The 21,787-nt window shown below is 45.2% G+C and overlaps 1 protein-coding gene across 1 annotated transcript; it reads right to left on the bottom strand.

The window, feature by feature from the left end:
* On the bottom strand, positions 1-3,208 carry LOC139416827 (PROP paired-like homeobox 1). The gene is made up of 3 exons (XM_071165918.1): positions 3,115-3,208; positions 2,158-2,381; positions 1-416 (listed from the first exon to the last, which is right to left on the bottom strand). The coding sequence occupies exons 1-3, from the start codon at positions 3,206-3,208 to the stop codon at positions 18-20; spliced, it is 717 nt and encodes a 238-aa protein (XP_071022019.1). The 3' UTR covers positions 1-17.
* Positions 3,209-21,787: the final 18,579 nt, after the last annotated feature.

Here is a 21,787-nt window from a genome sequence, read left to right as displayed (position 1 = left end):
TAGAAGTTACTCTTTCTTTAGTTCCAGTGAGAGCCAGGGTCTAGAGCAGGCATGGAGGTCAGGGAGAACACAGGTGTGGCCAGGTTGCTGGGTGGGGCTCCAATGTTCCGTAGTGGGCTGTACCACTCCTCGTGCTGGCGGGGGGGTTGTGGCTCTGGTGGGACTGTGGGGCAGGAACACTGGCTGGCTGAGCCTGGGTGGTGGGAGTGGGAGTAACCACCTGAGGGCAGCATAGAAGGGAACCGGGGGATATGGTGAGCCAGGGAGTGAGGGTAGTACTGACGGGTCAACCCTGTGGACTGAACACACATGCTGCCCAACAGTGCCCCGTGCCCTGGCATCATGGCCATTGGCAAGAGCTTCTGAGACGCACGCTCCTGCCTGCGGTATTTGGCACGGCGATTTTGGAACCATACCTGTGAAATACAATAAAAAATGAACTTAACTGGGTTGAATTTGAGATTTAACCATTTTATAGGACAATGGATAGTAAGTACAGTGGGGCAAAAAAGTATTTAGTCAGCCACCAATTGTGCAAGTTCTCCCACTTCAAAAGATGAGAGAGGCCTGAAATTTTCATCATAGGTACACTTCAACTATGACAGACAAAATGAGAAAAAAATCCAGAAAATCACATTAGGATTTTTTATGAATTTATTTGCAAATTATGGTGGAAAATAAGTATTTGGTCAATAACATAAGTTTATCTCAATACTTTGTTATATACCCTTTGTTGGCAATGACAGAGGTCAAACGTTTTATGTAAGTCTTCACAAGGTTTTCACACACTGTTGCTGGTATTTTCAACTCCCTCCAAAGATTTTCTATGGGGTTGAGATCTGGAGACTGGCTAGGCCACTCCAGGACCTTGAAATGCTTCTTACGAAGCCACTCCTTCGTTGCCCGGGCGGTGTGTTTGGGACCATTGTCATGCTGAAAGACCCAGCCACGTTTCATCTTCAATGCCCTTGCTGATGGAAGGAGGTTTTCACTCAAAATCTCACGATACACGGCCCCATTCATTCTTTCCTTTACACGGATCAGTCGTCCTGGTCCCTTTGCAGAAAAACAGTCCCAAAGCATGATGTTTCCACCCCCATGCTTCACAATAGGTATGGTGTTCTTTGGATGCAACTCAGCATTCTTTGTCCTCCAAACACGACGAGTTGAGTTTTTACCAAAAAGTTATATTTTGGTTTCATCTGACCATATAACATTCTCCCAATCTTCTTCTTGATCATCCAAATGCTCTCTAGCAAACTTCAGACGGGCCTGGACATGTACTGGCTTAAGCAGGGGACACGTCTGGCACTGCAGGATTTGAGTCCCTGGCGGCTTAGTGTGCTACTGATGGTAGGCTTTGTTACTTTGGTCCCAGCTCTCTGCAGTTCATTCACTAGGTCCCCCTGTGTGGTTCTGGGATTTTTGCTCACCGTTCTTGTGATCATTTTGACCCCACGGGGTGAGATCTTGCATGGAGCCCCAGATCGAGGGAGATTATCAGTGGTCTTGTATGTCTTCCATTTCCTAATAATTGCTCCCACAGTTGATTTCTTCAAACCAAGCTGCTTACCTATTGCAGATTCAGTCTTCCCAGCCTGGTGCAGGTCTACAATTTTGTTTCTGGTGTCCTTTGACAGCTCTTTGGTCTTGGCCATAGTGGAGTTCAGAGTGTGACTGTTTGAGGTTGTGGACAGGTGTCTTTTATACTGATAACAAGTTCAAACAGGTGCCATTAATACAGGTAACGAGTGGAGGACAAGAGGAGCCTCTTAAAGAAGAAGTTACAGGTCTGTGAGAGCCAGAAATCTTGCTTGTTTTTAGGTGACCAAATACTTATTTTCCACCATAATTTGCAAATTAATTAATTAAAAATCCTACAATGTGATTTTCTGGATTTTTCTTTCTCATTTTGTCTGTCATAGTTGAAGTGTACCTATGATGATAAATTACAGGCCTCTCTCATCTTTTTAAGTGGGAGAACTTGCACAATTAGTGGATGACTAAATACTTTTTTGCCCCACTGTAAGTCATGGCCTTTCCTTTGTAAATGAAAACTGTTTGAGTTAGACATCGCAATTATTATCAACTTTCCCACCCAGGATAAAAAATGTATGAAATCCCGCTGTACGGATAAATAGGCCCAAGCCCACTGACCTGTATGCGTGCCTCATTGAGTTTGGTGAGCCGCGCTAGTTCCTCACGGCAGTAGATGTCGGGGTAGTGGTTCTGTCCAAACGCCATCTCCAGCTGGTCCAGCTGCTTGTGACTGAAGGTGGTGCGATGGCGCCTGCGCGCTGGGGATGGGTAGGCTCTCCCACGCCTGCTGAGGCCTAGGGCCATACTGTCAAATGGGCCTTTTCTGGCTGGGCTGCCCACATCTGTAGGCGGGATAAGAATAGGTTGAGTGGGTGAGGACTTTGAATTGAACAGTAAATTGTGGCTGAGTTTCTTGATTATACTCTAGTTCACCTTTCATGAGGTAGGCTGGCCAGGCCTATAAACCTACTTGTGTTTCACGTTCACCACATAGGAAGTCGCCCAAATTTGTAAGGACACATTTCACTGATGAATGTCCTTTAAAAAAAAAATTGGGATTACATGACTTTATCTTTCCCATCAACCTCGAGCAACCTAATAGCCACGAGGCTTTGCTGACCAAATTCAATCTCGTGAGAAAGAGATACCAGAGACATGGGGATTTGACCGAGATTAAGTTAACAATAGCTAACAGTGACTAATTTGTCAAATTGGTTGACATAGTTGACTGGCTGTTCACATTACGCTGGATGGCAAACAGACATAAGGAACAGGGAACTGGCCAAAATAGTATTTTATATTTTACATTTCTGTTTGTTTGTTATTCTTTCAATCATTTTCCTCAAAGTCTAGAAATATAAAGGACTTACATTTTCCAGTACATTTTCATATAAATATTTGAATGAAAACAATTGGCTAATACTACAACATTAACTCATGATATTTGCACTTAAATCATGCAGATATAAATTAAAGGCCTACAACCATGTATAATTTGTTATTAATAACGTAACTTCAGCATACAATTTTGACTGATACAATAGAATTTTGACAGAAAATAGCATTTGGACTAACCTGCGCTGGAGCTGACGATGGTAATATCAGAGTACATCTCTGCACGCTGCTGCTGACTCTTGACACCATCCACGGGTGACTTAACCTGGGCCATCTTCACAGGTGTGGTCTGTGATGCTACAGTCAGGAACGCTAGCATACATTGAGCTACCTGTTGCTTTTCCCACCGTGTCTAGCCGTGACATCACATGCCATTCCCACCCACCTCTACATTTACCTGGCTATGGCTTTCCTCAAGTATCTTCTCAGGTCACGTAAGGTCACAAAAGGTCATGGGCTACAAGATTTACTCAAGGCAGACCGAAAGTGACAAAGTGCTCACTGAGTCACAAGAATTAAAGCATTATGCTTGTCTATGGGATTGATTCCATTGAAAATGATGTTCATAGAAAATGTCTATCCTGTATTCTAATTTATCATGTTTATTCTTGATATGAAATCGAGCATAATACCATAATCTACCTTGGATTTAAAAAAGGATGTGTGCATTCATTCACTTCTTTACAATATTACTGAAGTGCAAGTAGGACATGTAAAACAAACTGAGTGACATTTGCTGAGTGAAATTGCAATGGTGGTTATGTCCACTAGGTGGCAACACAACCTTTACCGTCTGTCCATGAGCGTGTGCTAGGAAGACTGCTCTTTGGTACAGATTCGTCTCCCTCCCCAGCACACTCTCCTGTCCTCTCTCATCCTGACTTATTAGGCTGTAGGTAAAAAAATTACAGTTTCATAGCTACGTCTCTGTCTTTCTTTCAACATGTTATCTCAAATGACCCTACTCCCTTCCGTTCGTTTTATTTGGTTCAACTCAAATGTTTTCTCATGGGAATTGAGCTGGTATGACAGTGTTGGCAGTCATTCCCATGATGCTAAACTCGGCGCAGGCCAGTGCAGAAGAATGGCCTTTTCACATGAGTGGACACTGGGCAGAGTTCCAAATATACCCAAGTCATGACAGGAGAGCATGTAGGCCGATTCAGCAACTTTTAGTGGGCAAGCGATGTCAATTTATACTCAGCGAAATAAATTATACTTTACATATGGTATGGGCCATCACAGGAGCTGTACAGGTGTGTCTGTGTGTACACGTACAAGAGAGTCTTCAAGTAGCACATCCCCATTTAACCTGCTTGTTTAATGGTGTCATCATTGGACATTTGATCTCACCTCCATGTGATGTAGTCATCCTCGTCAAAGCACTTATTAATAAGAGTCAGAAACATAACATCTGAGGAGGTGACATGTAAGGGTGTAGTAGGGACTAGGGATTGTTTGTATTCCCAGAAAAAAAGGGTAACACTTCATAGCCTGCAGGAATAATGCATTATGCTGCAGTTATAATGCATTGTACAACTTGCAATAAGCGTGCATGACCCCCTGTGAGGTTTTATACACTGCTCATACCTGGATTATGAAACCCACTGAATACCTGATCAGCTTTCGCATGGAAAAGCTCTTGTTGAATTGCCCAAAAAATCCATGTTAGAATGAATAAACTTCAAGATCTTGTCTTGACAATGTCCCTTTCCTTGTTCAAATGTCTCTTTATGTAAAAAGGCCTAATTTGATTCCTTGTGATATATTGTCTCTGCGCCTCCTCTCACCATCATGTCTGTCTGTGCTCTACAGATCCCACATTGATCTTTCCTGTTCCCAACCACTGGCCTAAACAACTGACTCAATTTGCCTATGTATCCGCCCGCCCACCTGCCCGTCAATCCGTCTGTCTCTCACTCTCTCTCTCTCGCAGTGCATGCTGGGAGTTTTTGGAGTTCGAGTGTTTGGTGTGGAAGGCTCTGTCCTAACTAACTTTCTTGATTCTGTCCTTGGTCTTTTCTTTCAATGTTATTTTCTGTGGTGGAAGGTTAATGCACTATTTGTTTTAGCGGGATATGCACAGGTTTTTTCAAAGTTAGGGTGGAAGAGGATAGAGTTAGTTTCCTGGGGTTTGGAAGGTGTGGTGTGTGCGATGGCTTCTCAGCCTAGCGCAGAGGAGATGCTGTCGTTACGACATGGATTCAGGTGTGTTCCTGAGAATGGAGTTAAAGTGGAGGAGGTTCTGCTTGCAGTCGGTGAACAGGTAGGAGCTGAATTTATACATTCCACTTCTAGAATGAACAAAGTTGTGGTTGTGTTCATGAAAAGAGCAAATTTGGTTGGTAGGCTAATTGCTAGTGGAATATTTGTAAGGGGTGTGTTGGTGCCAATTTCACCTCTTTCTACCCCTTCGACAAGGGTGGTAGTTGCAAATTTGCCTCCGTTTATTACGGATGATCCCAATCAGGAAAGAGCTGAGTCTTTTTGGTAAGTGTGCTAGCGGTTTTCATGTACTGTCGGCAGGTTTTCAGACAGATGCCGTTAAGCACGTTGTTTCATTCCGGAGGCAAGTGTTTGTGTTTCTGAATAACAATGAGCAACAGCTAAATGTGCATTTTAAAGTGAAGCATGGGGAGGGCTCTACGTAGGGCTCTACGCAGGGTTTGCTAGCACAGATAGTCTACAGTGTTTTGAGTGTGAGGATTTGGGGCATAAGAGCTTTGCGTGCCCACATAAAGGCCGTAGACAAGGTGAAGGCACAAGCGCCAGTGGGAGAAATCGAGGTCAACATGCAGGGGGCAGTGAGATGCAGACTGCAGAGGCTGGGCCTAGTCATGTCAGGGATGGTGGTGTAGATGAGGCTGGGCCTAGTCACGGGGTGGCAGGATAGCCCAGTGGTTAGAACGTTGGACTAGTAACCAGAAGGTTGCAAGTTCAAACCCCCGAGCTGACAAGGTACAAATCTGTCATTCTGCCCCTGAACAGGCAATTAACCCACTGTTCCTAGGCCGTCATTGAAAATAAGAATTTGTTCTTAACTGACTTGCCTGTTTAAATAAAAAAATGTGGGGTAGCTGAGGCTGGGCCTAGTCATGCTATGGATGGTGGCGTAGATGAAGGCTGGGTCTAGTCAGTTAGTGGATGAGGAGAGTATAGTGGGGAAGTGTAAGAGACTAGGGGGGAGGAGAAAAAGGAAAAGGGGTGTGGTCAAGCGGAAAGGCACCAAAGAACATCACAAGCCTGGTGCTTGGGGGGAAGGGCAGGTGGTCGAGATGGAGATGAGGAGGAAGAGGACGATGAGGAGTTTTTTTTTTCAGACTCCTCTTCAATGGGTCCGGAGCTGACAGCCAGTCAAGCGATCAAAGTACACGTTGAGGGAACTGACAAGGTTCCTAAATGAGACCAAGGGGAAAAAAGTTCATCTTGAGTTTGTAAGATCAGCACAACATGCTATGAAAAATGAGGGGCATGGAGTCCTCTCACCCAGGAAACAGTTTAGGTTGAGGAAGTGGGTCACAATAGTGCGAAAGGGTCGACCTTCAGACTTTGTTTAGATGTATAGTTTCTTTCTGGCACTGGGGCTTTTTGAGATTTGCTATTGGTCTCTTTCTTTGCTGGCTTTTCTCCCACTTCTTATGGAGACTCTTTGGGTAGGCTCGCTCAATATAAATGGTGCCAGAGATGTGGGAAAGAGGAGTATGTTGGGTGAATATGTAAAACAAGAAAAAGTACAGGTGTTGTTTCTGCAGGAGACGCATAGTGATGTGTTGAGTGAAGTCGATTGGGGGCTCTGGTGGAAAGGGGCAAGTGTGTTGAACCATGGGACACATTTTAGTGCAGGGGTGGCAGTCCTTTTTGTACTGGGTCTGTCTGTAAGAATTTGCTTCTCAAAGGAGGTGTGTAGGCTGCTTGTTGTAAAAGCAGAAATTAACAACATGTGTTTGTCTTTATAAATGTGTATGCACCTAGCACAGTGAGAGAGAGGCGAGTTCTATTTGGGTGTCTTAGACAGGAACTCTCACATGTAGCGCCTGAGGAGACGCTGGTGGTCGGCAGGGACTGGAACTGTACGATGGATTTTACGAAAGACAAACAGGGAAGAGCCTCATTCAGTGTCAGTGTTAAGGGACATCATTAATCAGTTCGACCTAGTGGATGTTTGGAGAACTAAACATCCCAACACAAGACAGTACACATGGGTGAAGGTTTTTGGGGCTAGGGTGAGTGCAGCCCGACTTGATCGGTTTAACAGCCCGACTTAATCGGAGCAATAGGCTGTTGGGCGCTACCATTCTCCCGGTGAGTTTTTCAGATCACCACATAACCATGGCTCGGCTGTCTATTTCACCAGGGCCCCGGCAGGCATCCTATTGGAAGTTTAATGTAAAGCTCTTACAAGATGCCACTTTTTGCTCAGGTTTCCAGACCTTTTGGGAAAAGTGAGGGCAGCGAAGAGAGGAGTATGAGTCTCTGAGTCAATGGTGGGATGTGGGGAAAGTCCAAATTCGGCTTTTCTGTCAACAGTATACAGCTCTCTCATCCTCAGAGGCTAGGAGAATATTGGGAGAACTAGAGCGTTGTATTAGTGAGATGGAGGTAGAGATTGTAGTGCAAGGCAATGTAGGTCTTCAGGCTAATTTAGCTGAATTACGTAGGGACCTGGGTAGTTTTTTCCAGGTTAAAGCAAAGGGAGCACTTGTAAGAGCTAGGTTCTCCACGCTCAAGGAGATGGATGCTCCCAGCTCCTTCTTCTTTGGTTTGGAAAGACAGAGCGGTGAAGCCAAGGGTATGCATGGTCTACGGCTGTCTGATGGCCGGGTGACCTCTGTGGTGGGGGAGATGCGGGAGCTGACTGTGGAGTTTTATTCGGCGTTGTATAGGACTTGTTGTTCGCAGGACTCCCTAAGCTCTTTTTAGCACAGAGGGATGAAATTGACATTCCTCTGTTGTCCCGTGAACTGGCAGAGGCCTTAAACCAGTTGTCTCCCAGTCGTGCACCGGGGGTCGATGGACTCCCAGTGGAGTTTTATAAAAAATTCTGGGGAATATTTGGACAGGACTTTTGCGTGTTGCATGAATGTGTCTGGGTATGAGAGTTGCCGATGAGCTGCCGTCGGGCGGATCTGACTCTCCTGCCCAAAAAAGGGACTTGTGTGAACTTAAGAACTGGAGGCATGTGGCATTACTCTGTGCGGACTACAAGATATTTGCCAAGGTCCTCTCTAACAGACTGAAGTCCCATCTGGACTCGATAGTACACAAGGACCAAACATATTGTGTACCGGGAAGCTCAATCACGGACAACTTGTTCTTAATCAGGGACTTGTTGGACATGTCGAGAGGTTCTAATGTGAACTTTGGACTGGTCTCTTTAGATCAAGAGAATGCTTTTGATAAAGTGGACCATGGTATCTGTTTAATGTGATGTCTGTGTTTGGGAAGAGTTTTTTGACCTGTGTGAAGCTGTTGTATGCTGGGGCGTCATGTATGGTCAAGGTGGGAGGGGGGCTCAGTAGGCCAGTCTGGGTGAGATGGGGAATTAGACAAGGATGCCCTCTATCAGGGCAGTTATATACATTAGCCATTGAGCCTTTTTGGGCCTGCTACGCAGGAGACTGCAGGGAGTGTTCTAGACAGGCATGGGTGTGGTGACAGTGTCAGCATATGCAGATGATGTTTCTGTGATGGTCAGGGATGGTCAGGATATGCAGGCACTAGAGACCAGTCTGAAGGTGTACGAGGGAGCTTCGTCAGCTAAGGTAAACTGGGGCAAGAGCAAAGCTCTGTTATGTGGGGCATGGGAGGATAGGGCCCCTCCTCTGCTTCCAGGGGGTTTGCAGTGGTGTTGTGAAGGGCTTAAAGTGTTGGGGGCGTCCCTGGTCTCAGAGAAGTGGGTCAGGAAGAACTGGGAGGGGCTGTCACAGGCAGTGGTGTCAAGACTGGCCAAGTGGAGGTGGCTCCTGTCCCAAATGTCATATAGAGGGAGGGTGCTGATAATCAACAACCTGGTGGCATCTTCCCTGTGGCATAAACTGGCTGTCCTCAACCCCCCGTGCCGGTCTGCTCGCAGACCTGCAATGCAAACTGGTGGACTTTTTCTGGTCGGGCCATCACTGGCTCAGGGCGGCAGTGCTGTACATGACCATTCACGAAGGAGGAGAGCAGGGTGGCTGCTTTCCGACTAAAGGCGGCGCAGAGACTTCTGTACCATACTGATGTCGGCTGGAGGGAACCAGCATGCGCACTGCTGAGGAGAGCTGGCGGATTTGGGTTGAACCGGCAGCTGTTCCTCATGAAGCTGGAGAGGCTGAGTACAGCAGGTCTCTCAGATGTTTACCCTGCAGTGCTGAGGGCCTGGCAGCTGCTAAGGCCCACACGAGAAGGGGATGTGGAGCCTGGGCTGTGGGTATGGGAGGAGCCTATCTTCCACAACCCAGCCGTCCCTTGGCGATCGGTTCAGTCGGCCACCCTGCAGAGGCAACAGATGGCAGCGAGTTTACAAAGGCTGGGTGACCTGGGACTGCTGGGAGAGGAGGGGTGGAAAACCTCGGAAGTCCTGGCACAACAAACAGGAATAACGTCTCTTAAGCTGCTGGAGAGATTCCTGGAGGAGGTCCAGGAGGCACTGTCTGAGCCGGTAAAGGGGGTGTTTGAGCAGCCAAAGGGGAAGGGGCCACCAATGTTTCCGCCACTGCAGGTGACGGCAGAGACTGGAGACTGGCAAGGGGTCTGGAGGACTTGTTAGAATTTAACACTCCAAGCCTGGGGGAGTTTGAAGGGGTGGGAGGTAAAAGCCCTCTACAACCTCTGGGTCAAGGTAAGGAACATTAGAAGCCTAACAGGAGTGAAGGCACATCAGTGGCAGGGGGTATGTGAGGTGGAGAGTATGGTGGGTTTTAGATGGAGGGGGCTTTACAAACCCCCAGTACCAAAGAGGTCAGGGGACCTCCAGTGGAGGGTTTTTCATGGAGCCCTAGCCACTTACAGCTGGTTGGTACGGGTTGAACCGGGAATCGGGCAGGGGTGTTCTTTCTGTGTGTGTGTGTGTGTCTGTGTGTCTGTCTGTCTGTCTGTCTGTCTGTCTGTCTGTCTGTCTGTCTGTCTGTCTGTCGAAGAACGGTATAGCGGCAGTGGATGGAAAGTTTCTCTGTATTGGCGTGGTGACTGTGAGTCCTTCACCTAACCAGGCTGGGTGATGTACTGTAGAGTCCCCCAGAGAGACAACCACGCCAAAGCGCTGTTGGATCCATCTCGACTCCTTCAGCTAGAGAAGAACTCAGTGGATAAACTAAACACACTGTAGGTAACAGAAAAAAAGGGAATTAGAGAAAGAACAGGAGAGAGACTGGCGGAGATTCTGTTATTTCCGGTATTTTTTCACCAGGTATTGGGTATGGTTTTTATTGACTTTGTTTTATCACATCACTGTTGGGAAAATGAGTGAATATAAAAGTATCTGGGGGGTGTCTTTCTCTCTGAAACAGATATGGTCTAAATTAATTTTATGGGGAAATACTGGTATTTTTGTAACCTCTGTTTGTCTTTGTGATGCATATTTAAAGATTGTAAGATGGTCATGCTAAATAGGTTGTGACTGGGTGCACAGGTCAGCTGATGTGATGTGTCTTGTGATGCCTCTCAGGGTCTGGGCAGCTGAACTGTCTTCACCCATAGCTCAAAGTGGCTACAATATCCCAAGAAATGTCCAATAAGTTGTGGAATCCTGAGTTGGACCCAGATACCACTGGGACGAGGAGATGAAGCTCTGGACCAAACCGACAATCCCTCTACCTGCCTGTTTTGTTTATGTCCAGTATGGACTCACAGAGGAAATTCTTCCCTCACAGTTTCTTGGGACTGAACTGGGAGTGACCTGGCTGGTAGAATTGCAGCCCCGATGGAAGGAATGTAACCCAACTCCCCACTATCCTGCCTACTCTTGTGTGTGTGTTTGTGTGTGTGTGTGAACGGCCGGCCCTAGCCTTTTGGGGGCCCTAAGCGAGATTTAGTTGGGGAGCCCCCCCCCCCCCCCCACACACACACACCTCGAGGGCAAAGCATTTTAGTGGCCCCCCTCTTGACGATGGAGAGACTTTATAATTTAAGTTATAAAGTTAATTTCCTGAAATACTACACATTTACTTGTTAGGAAATATTGCAGTATTAAATCAAGCTTTCTGCAATTGTACACATTTTGCTACAGGGCAGAGAGAAGTTTAGCAATTTTATAAAAAATGTCATGCAATTCTACTTATTTTGCCATGGGGCAGAGAGAAAAACTGTGCCGTTTTTAAAGCTAATTTCCTGCAATTCTACCCATTTTGCTAAGACTTACACCTTGTTAATGGAATACCTCACACAAAACTACACTCAAAAATCTTTTGGTATTTTTTTCATTAGTCCACTGTTGATTCAGTCCCAAAATGTTTTGCATGTCAGCAGTCACGTTATAAAGATAATGGACTGTCAAGAAGCAAAGGTTCACCTGACACATTATCATGACGATGCAAAATGAAAGATATACCAAAATATAGTTTTTTTGTGGATTTGTCATTTCATGATATCCGAGTGAAAGTGACTTACAAAATAAATGGGGAGCCCCCTGGAGGTCAGGGCCCCTGGGCACATGCCCTTCGTGCCCGGGTGATATTCGGCCGTGATTACTACAAGTTTAGATAGCTGGCTAGACTAACTTACCAATCTAAAAATTGTCAGCTGACATGACTAATTGAGTGACTGTCAGTACTGCATATATGAGGGAGAAGAGAAAGAGAAATCAAAGGAAAGAGAGAGAGAACTCCACTATAGTGCTGTGCATATTCATCTTTTAACAGTCAGTCACTCGTGTGCTGTTTTTTTAACATTCATTCAATAGTTTATAAAGCCATCTCTGTCTTTTCTCACCCATGGTGTCAATGGGGACGACTCAGAGTCTTCCAGGGCTCTCTGGTTGGTCACAGGTCACGTAGCCACATTGTAGAGGGGAAATTCTTAACCCAGATCCCCAGGGGTGGTTTACTTTACACATCCCCACTGGGCACAGACGTCAGTTCAATGTCCAGTTTGGATTTACATTTGGTTGAGGTGTCAACTAATGTGAATAAAACAATATTTAAAAATATAGGTTAAAAGTTGGATGATAAAAATACTAAATACTCCTATGTTGAGGACTTTTTGCAAATCCAATTCGTTTTCCAGGTTGATTCAATGTCATCACATAGATTTTTTGGGGGTGGAAATGACATGTAGCAATGTTGATTCCGCCAGTTTTTGCCCAGTGGGATAGGCCTACTGGGCTAGGGGTTTTCAAACTTTCTTTCCCAGGGTCTCATGCCCAGGCAAACTGGCAACCCATCATATGTTAGCAACAAAACAAAACAAATCACATCTTGTCTTATCATCAGGGGAATTATAATGGAAAGTAGAAGTAACCAACATTTTAAAATGAATAGAATTAGTAGACAATTTCATTATTTTGTACACATTTTGAAGATCATTTCCAACAATACTACACAGTTTGCCAATGAGCTGAGAGACAATTTTGCAGTTTTATAGCTAATTTCCTGCCATTCTATGTATTTTTGTTATGGATAATGCTGTGTTCCTCTGCTCAAACATTATAACAAAATCACTGGACATGTGGCCTGAATGCCCATTTCTTTATTTTTTAGTTAGTTCAATATCTTTTATGCAAGCTTTCTATTTGATTTTGGTCATTTAAGTTAACACTGAAACAAAAACACAGAAAACTGTTTTTCCATCCCGAAAATTGCCACTTAGATGGCCCACATAAAAATGTTCTACAGCCTACAGAAAAAAAAATTGGTCAAAATTTCCTCCATATTAAAGGGATAGTTCGACATTTTTGCAATGAAGCCCTTTATCTACTTCCCCAGAGTCGGATGAACATGCTAACTGTTCCTGTAGACTTCCAGTCATTGTGCTAACGCTAGTTAGCATTGATGCAGAGACATAAAATTCTGACATTTTGTGGACCCCCTGCAGTACCTCTAGAGGCAACAGACCCATGTTTGAAAACCCCTGTACTAGGCCAAACTAGCAGATACCATGAACTCAAACAATTAGTGCTCTCTCTGTTAAAGGGGAACTTCACCCAAAACACTTCTGGGCCCTTTATAACACTTGCCTGGCTATTTGTTTGTCAGTACCCCAGACAGATTTTAGGCCCATTGTTTGATTATTTATATTCCTGTATTTTTATATAAAAATGCTGAATTTCCTAAATGACCTAAAATGCATTAAAAACTTTGTTTATTTATTGTTACATAAACAACGATTGGTGTCTCGGAATTAAAATGACAAATAAATGTGTTTAATGTCAAAAGTATAAAAAAAACAAAGACCTACTTTGTGCTAGTGCAAAGGTCTTCCACATAGTCTGTAATCCGGTAGATACTCTTCTTCATGGTTCTAAAATGGATAATTACAAAAGATGGGACGGAGGTTCTTACTATTGGTCTTCAAGAAAGGAAATCAGAACGAAAGGAAGTTGCGCCTTCTTCACCACACTGTCTGTGTGGGTGGACCATTTCGGTTTGTCCGTGATGTGTACGCCGAGGAACTTAACTTTCCACCTTCCCCACTACTGTCCCGTCGATGTGTATAGGGAGTGGTTTCCACTCCCTATACACATCTGTGGTTTCCTGAAGTCCACGATCATATCCTTTGTTTTGTTGACGTTGAGTGTGAGGTTATTTTCCTGACACCACACTCCGAGGGCCCTCACCTCCTCCTTGTAGACCGTCTCGTCGTTGTTAGTAATCAAGCCTATCACTGTAGTGTCGTCTGCAAACTTGATTATTGAGTTGGAGGCGTGCATGGACACACAGTCATTGGTGAACAGGGAGAACAGGAGAGGGCTGAGAACGCACCCTTGTGGGGCCCCAGTCAGAAAGTCCAGGACCCAGTTGCACAGGACGGGGTCGAGACCCAGGGTCTCGAGCTTAATTACGAGTTTGGAGGGTACTATGGTGTTAAATGCTGAGCTGTAATCAATGAACAGCATTCTTACATAGGTATTCCTCTTGTCCAGATGGGTTAGGGCAGTGTGCAGTGCGATTGTGTCGTCTGTGGACCTATTGGGGCGGTAAGCAAATTGGAGTGGGTCTAGTGTGTCAGGGAGGGTGGTGGTGATATGTTCCTTGACAAGTCTCTCAAAGCACTTCATGATGACAGAAGTGAGTGCTATGGGGCGATAGTCGTTTAGCTCAGTTACCTTAGCTTTCTTGGGAACAGGAACAATGCTGGCCCTCTTGAAGCATGTGAGAACAGCAGACTGGGATAGGGATTGATTGAATATGTCCGTAAACACACCAGCCAGCTGGTCTGCGCATGCTCTGAGGTCGCGGCTAGGGATGCCGTCTGGGCCGGCAGCCTTGCGAGGGTTAACACGTTTAAATATTTTACTCACGTTGACTGCGGTGAAGGAGAGCCCACAGGTTTTGGTAGCGGGCTGTGTCAGTGGCACTGTATTGTCCCCAAAGCGAGCAAAGAAGTTGTTTAGTTTGTCTGGGAGCAAGACGTCGGTGTCCGCGACAGGGCTGGTTTTCTTTTTGTAATCCATGATTGACTGTAGACCCTGCCACAGACCTCTCATTTCTGAGCCATTGAATTGCTACTCTACTTTGTCTCTATACTGATGCTTAGCTTGTTTGATTTCCTTGCGGAGGGAATAGCTACACTGTTTGTATTTGGTCATGTTTCCGGTCGCCTTGCCATGATTAAAAGCAGTGGTCCGCGCTTTCAGTTTTGCGCGAATCCACGGTTTCTGGTTGGGGAAGGTTTTAATAGTCACCGGGGGTACAACATCACCGATGCACTTGCTAATTGATGTATACACTGAATCAGCGTATACATCAATGTTGTTGTCTGAGGCTATCCGGAACATATCCTAGTCCAAGTGATCGAAGCAATCTTGAAGCGTGGAATCAGATTGGTCGGACCAGCGTTGAACAGACCTGAGCACGGACGTTTCCTGTTTTAGTTTCTGTCTATAGGCTGGGAGCAACAAAATGGAGTTGTGGTCAGATTTGCCGAAAGGAGGGAGGGCTTTGTATGCGTCGATGAAGTTAGAGTAGCAATGATCCAGAATTCTGCCAGCCCAAGTCGTGCATTCGATATGCTGATAAAATTTAGGGAGCCTTATTTTCCGATTAGCTTTGTTAAAATCCCCAGCTACAATAAATGCAGCCTCGGTATATGTGGTTTCCAGTTTACATAGAGTCCAATGAAGTTCTTTCAGGGCCGTCGAGGTGTCTGCTTGGGGGGGACATACACGCCTGTGATTATAATCAAAGAGAATTCTCTTGGTAGATAATGCGGTCGGCACTCCTGTCTCTCTCTAGGTCGCAAATGGAACAACTCAGCCTCAGTATAATCTGGCTCAAACCAAAATGGCACAACACTACCATTCTGAAAATAAGGCAGGTCTCCAATGTCCTCTTCGATCTGACATTCTTTACTCAAATTATCATGGTTTACATCCTTCAACCACACCCACCTCGGAAGTCCCGACCTAGGTCTCTACTCGTTACACGCATTCCTCTGCTTCCTGGATTTCATTACGAAAATAACAAAATATATTGGTAAAAATGTGCTTACTGAGATAGGTTAGCTGAAAAATTGTGCAGAGAAAGTCATTAGAAGGACTATTGCGGTCATGGGAGGTCAGAGAGGTGTGTTTGGGAGGTATTTATGATGGACTTTAACGTTGCATGGCGTTTCTATGGGGAAGGCGGGGGTAGAATCAGCTTATTACCTACGTCTAAATACTCAAGCAATGCACCTAAAAACTGCCTGGGGTACTGACAAATGACCAGGAAAGTGTTATAAAGGGCCCATAAGTGTTTTTGGCTGAACTTCCCCTTTAAGTTTACATGAACATTTGATATACTGTGTGGCATGGCCCAGTGAAAATGACCCCCCAGTAGAGAACATATGACTATTATTGGGCTGTCTGGTGTACTGGTGTATTACGCCCACATAACTGGGGACAGTAGGGGCCATGTGTACAGACAGACAGACAGACAGGCAGGCAGACAGACAGAGCTCTACACTATGGTCTGGTTCAGAAACATCCCATACTGCCTAGGCACTTCATGTATAGATATGAAAATATTGGATAGGTCTATGCAATAGCCTATGGAAACAATTTAAATTAATCTCAGAAGCCAGGTAAGGTGGACCTACAACCATATTGCTTATTCCTATCCAATCGTTTCATAACTACACAAGTGCTTAATGTGATGGGGCCTATAGGGGTTGTTTCTGGCTGGGGCCTGTGTCTCCCTCAGAGAGGGGTGTCAGAGTGCCTTCAGTGAGTGACGGGGAGGAACGCAGGTGGCCCTGGGAGCCAATAAACCAGTCTGCAGGAAAGAGGACACCGCCAGGGGAGTCTGGACAGGAGAGGCATCCAGACAACAGCTCTGTAAATCCTCCAGCCCCGTAGCCCTGTCCTGCCAACAGCTGAGCCTCAAAACCCCAGCACCGGCACGCCGCCACACGCCACTCTCCCGTAGAGCCTTTCATTTTCTTCCCTTTTTCTTGTTCTCCATCTTTTTCTCATTTACCCCCATTGCTCACTAACACTATCCAGCTAATCCTCAATGAAAATAACGTGATCGAGATTCTAAGTAGTTATTTTAACAGCTCTGAGGTGGTCTGTGTCTCAGTGCCGGTAGCCATGGTTACCGAAGCCTGTTCTAACGGAAACCGTTTTAGAGCAGCTTTCCTTTTCCTGTCTCCCATCTCCATACCATGCTCAGTCATCCAATGGCCGCCAAGCATCCAGAGTATTGATGCTTTATCCTAATCTCCCACCATGGTATGACCCAATGGCCTATGTGACAAGACCCCCATTTCTCATTGACAGTCGAGATGGAGTACACATGTACACTCATTCACATAAGCACACATTTGCACATGTATTTGCAAGCATGCATGACCACTCATATTCTATTTCACAACCATTACACTGCAGATTATACCGTTTGCCTTCTATGCACACATCATGGTAGTGTCAGCAGGTGTTTCGCTTTCTCCAGATATTTTATTCCCTCGACACATACACAAATGTTTCACATGAATCAAGCCTATACTGTATGGACTGTCTAAACATGGTTCTGTCCTGGATTGTGACGATCTCTGGGTAGGTGTGTTGGGTTTGAACGAAGTCATGTTTCAAGAATGGGCAATATCTATTCCTTAAGAGCTGACGCATTGGGATCTATAAATAAGTTATTACTTTCAGAATGTAGCCTTAAGCATGCATGCTACACCTCGCACCACACAGGCAGAATAACACATCACACACAACATTGAGTATATCATGTTAGATACCGTATATAATATGATGTTGTGCAATGTTTCATCTTGCTGTGAGTTGTTTGAAGGAAGGGCAGAGACAGTCATACATTTTAGAAAATGCAGATATCTCACTCTGAGGATAAATTGCATATCCCGGCTGTGCATTATTTCACAAGTGTTTTACTATTTTAACTGACAAGCAAACCTCCTACAGTGTGAGAATGTATGTGTGTGTGTGTGTGTATGTGTATGTCGGTGTGCACGTGAGTCCACCTGGAGCCAGACTCTCCTCTCGTGGCCTCGTGTCAGTCAGTCGATTAATGGGCAAAAGCTACAGGTAACTGACATAATAAAGGAAACACTTGAGTAAATGAGGGATACAAAGTATATTGAAAGCAGGTGCTTCCACACAGGTGTGATTCAATAGTTAATTAAGTAATTAACATCCCATTATCCTTAGGGTCATGTATAAAAATGCCCAGTTGCCCATTATTTTGGCTACCATGGCTAGAAGAATAGATCTTAGTGACTTTGAAAGAGGGGTCTCAAAAGGAGAACAGGGGGTTTAAAGTGTGTGTGTGTGTGTGTGTCTCATTCACCAGATCTCAACCCAATTGAACACTTATGGGAGATTCTGGAGCGGCGCCTGAGGCAGCATTATCCAACACCATCAACAAAACACCAAATGATGGAATTTCTTGTTCAAGCAGGAGTTAGTTCAAAATAGTTCAAGACACTTGTAGAAGTTTATGTTGGTGTTTCCTTTATTTTGGCAGTTACCTGTAGCAGAGTTTGTGGAGATTTCCCACCATGCCAACCCCCACACCGTAACAGCTGGACTGGGGACAATAACTCACAGCTGGGAGGGGAAGAGTAATGTGTCAACACAGCTTAACACCAGACAAAACATAGAGACTAGGGAACATTATAAAAAAAAACAGAATGAAAATGTATAGGCCTACAGTACATGCCCTGGAGTGGCAAGTATTGTATTGAGTATGACAGGAGATTTGTGGGCATGTTATGGGTATTCAGAGGGGTTATGGTAAAAAAGCTGTACTGTATGTGAATGGGAACATTGCAGCCATTTATAGACTGTATGCAACCATCTGTAACAAGGACTGTTAATATATTAGCCATGTGACCCACTTGAGACCAGAAAAGCAGCCGCCCTGTCATAGACTTTTTTTTTTTTTAAGTGCTGTCTAGAACTTAAAAGGAAAACCCTTAGAAGAAACATTTTTGGTTCCAGGTAGAACCCTTTAGGTTCCAAGTAGAACCCTTTTGAGTTCCATATAGAACCATTTCCACAGACGGTTCTACATGGAACCCCAAAAACGGTTATCCTATGGGGACAGCCGAAGAACTCTTTTGGAACCCTTTTTTCAAATAGTGTACACAGATGACCAGAGAGCTCAGAGTGTAAGTGCATGTCCATATTTCATACTATGAGCTTTTTCCTTTTTCGTAATATTTAAAAATGTTCACATTAGGTGTTGCCAGAGCAGACTTCTCTCAGAGCTGCCTGGGATGTGTATCCTCAACAGAGTTTATTTCCTTCTCGTCTCTTTCATTCTCTATCTGGCTCAGTCTCAGTCTCTTAGTCTCCCTCCTCTCGCTCCTTCTCTTGCTGTTTCCCCCTGACTCCTTGCCTGGCTACCCAACCACATTGATCCATCCAAATGCCATGCCACGCCCTGTGTAGCGAATGATAGAGCAGGGAAGAATTCCATTTGACTCGTCGGGCAACCAGTTCCTCTCCTCTCTCTTTGTCTCCATTCAACTCTCTCTCTGTCCCCATTCAATTCTCTCTCTCTCTCCCCCCCTGACTCCGTCTCTCTCCTCTCTCTCCCCTGACTCTCTGTCTCCCGCTAACCCCCAGTCTCTCTCCTCTCTCTCCCCTGACGCTCTCCCTGTCTCCCGCTGATCCCCAGTCTCTCTCCTCTTTCTCCCCTAACCCCGTCTCTCTCCTCTCTCTCCCATGACTCTCTCTGTCTCCACCTGACTCACAGTCCCAGTCCCCCTGATTTTCTCTCTCTCTCTCCCCCTGATTCCTACCCCCCCCCTCTCTCTCCCTGACTCTGTCCCTCTCCTCTCTCTATCCCTGAATTTCTCTCTGTCCTCCCCCGACTCCCAGGTGACCCTGAACCTGCAGGTCTGGAGCCAGGCTGCTGTGGACCTGGGCCCCATTGAGGCCATGATGTCACCCCAAATGGAGAACAGGCAGCGCTGTAAAAGCAATGTAAAAAAAGCAGTCCAGTGGAATAATTATATGAGAGAGTGAATCAGTAAATAGCTTTTGGTTTGGGAAACTCAGCAAGAGAGCGAGCTTTGCCATATGCTAAATGAAAACAGGACTAGAAAAAATTACTCTGAAAAGTTTCTTCTGGGGACTAGATGTTTTTTTTTTTTTTGAAGAGCAAAGCCTATCACCCTGTGTCATGGTCAACTAGGAAAATATTGATCAATATCCTTCCTCTTTTCTTTAACTCCTCCATCCCCCTTCATCAACCACCCTGCTTATCTCTGTCTGTCTGTCTGTCTGTCTGTTTCTGTCTGTCTGTCTGTCTGTTTCTGTCTGTCTGTTTCTGTCTGTCTGTCTGTCTGTCTGTCTGTCTGTCTGTCTGTCTGTCTGTCTGTCTGTCTGTCTGTGTCTGTCTGTCTGTCTGTGTCTGTCTGTCTGTCTGTCTGTCTGTCTGTCTGTCTGTCTGTCTGTCTGTCTGTCTGTCTCTCTCTCTCTCTCTGTCTCTCTCTCTCTCTCTCTCCAGTTGGCTGGCATGCTCGCAGCTCTTTCCTCACACTTTTTAATGGATATCTTCCCAACCAGGTTTTTATTGCAGGAAATTTCAGCACAGCACATTGCGTGCGCCTGGAGGAGCGTACCGTTCTTAGCCCCATGTTGTTGAGTGCCAGGGTGCCTCGGCTTGCTAAGGGGGAAGGGTAGGAGGAGTGGGATGGGGATGTGTGCCAACATCACATTTCTGGAGGATTTGTTTCATTTATTTTCTTCTCAACAATATTGAAGACAGAGAGAACACTTGCTGAACCATTGAGAAAAACAAAACAAATAAAGCCAGTCACAATAACAGAGACGGATTAAGTATTTTTTTTCCACCTGTCAGAGAATGGGTAATCTCTCGTGGACAGACACACATATCATAAATGGTATCGTAGACTGTGGGATGCCACAACTAACGACAATGTTTTTTTTTTCCGGTGCCCAGATTTTTTTGTCACTGATCACTTGGACGAATCACGATTTTGCAGGTGTTGGCATCTTTCACATTTTGGAAGGGGAAATTTGGCCCCTAGATTTACTCGTAATTTACAAAGAGAGGGAGTGGAGCTACCGCCCTGCTTCTGCTCCTCTTTCGAGAGGTCGCGTTCCACTGCTTAGACGTCGCCAGATCTTACAAAACATGGATGGGTATTTTACCCATCAGTTTACCACATCGTATGTTATAGCAATCTGTCAGTCAATGACACAGTCAATGACGTGAAACGCACCCGTTGGTTGATGCATGTAACATCTAAGCAGTGGAACACGACCAGAATCCTTTCCTACACGTCTCCCCCAGAATTGAATCGAGCATCTGACGTAATTATGTTCGATTTTAGTTCTGGGTTTTGGAGATAAGGTGATTGGTAGCACCATGGCTTCCTTTAATGGGATTCCTCACGACGATATTCCCCACACTCTGGTTTTCTTTATATGCAATCCATCTGTTCTACGTGAAGGCTTCTTTCTCACCTATCTCCCTTTTCTCTTTCCTTTTCACCAACCTCCCGGCCAGGCTTTATCTCTGAAATAAGGCCAGTGGGAGGTTTGTGGTTTAATTGCAATAATATTTGCTGTACTCCGCAGCCTCCCCAGTCCTATTCTCGGGCATTATTTTTAGCTTGTGTACAGACTTCTGTCATTTCCTGTTTGAGGTTCAGGCCCTTGCACACTTGGTTCAACCCACAACTAGACACACAGCCTCTGAGCTGAGGCTTTGACGCTAACACCATTCCCGACACCAAATATAGTGTTAAAACACTTTTTTTTTATTGTCACATACACTGGATAGGTGTAGTGAAACATATTGTTTTACCGGGTCAGCCATAGCAGTACAGCGCCCCTGGAGCAAATTAGAGTTAAGTGCCTTGCTCAAGGGCTACATCAACACATTTTTCACCTTGTCGGCTCGGGTATTCAAACCAGCAACCTTTCGGTTACTGGCCCAACTCTCTAACCCCCAAAACACCATATTTCACCAGGGAAATATTAGCACGACACCACCGATCACATTCCATTTAATTAGCAATGTCTCTTCCTGTCTCTTCTCATTTTCTTTCACAATTCCAGTAACAGAGGAATCTTTACGGACAGTGCAATTCCTCAACCTCTGGCTCTGTTCCATGTAAAGATATAAGCCCAGCTCCCTGTGTGATAAATCATTGGGCAACATGAACATTGTGGTCCTAAATAACAACAGCACAACACATTTACTAGCGTTTTGGAGCAGCTTATTTAGTACCTCAC

The sequence above is a fragment of the Oncorhynchus clarkii genome, chromosome 1 (assembly GCF_045791955.1).
Source record: "Oncorhynchus clarkii lewisi isolate Uvic-CL-2024 chromosome 1, UVic_Ocla_1.0, whole genome shotgun sequence".
Classification (NCBI taxonomy): Eukaryota; Metazoa; Chordata; class Actinopteri; order Salmoniformes; family Salmonidae; genus Oncorhynchus; species Oncorhynchus clarkii.
The sequence above is the reverse complement of the archived record's forward strand: the minus strand, read 5'-3'. Positions and strand labels throughout refer to the sequence as shown.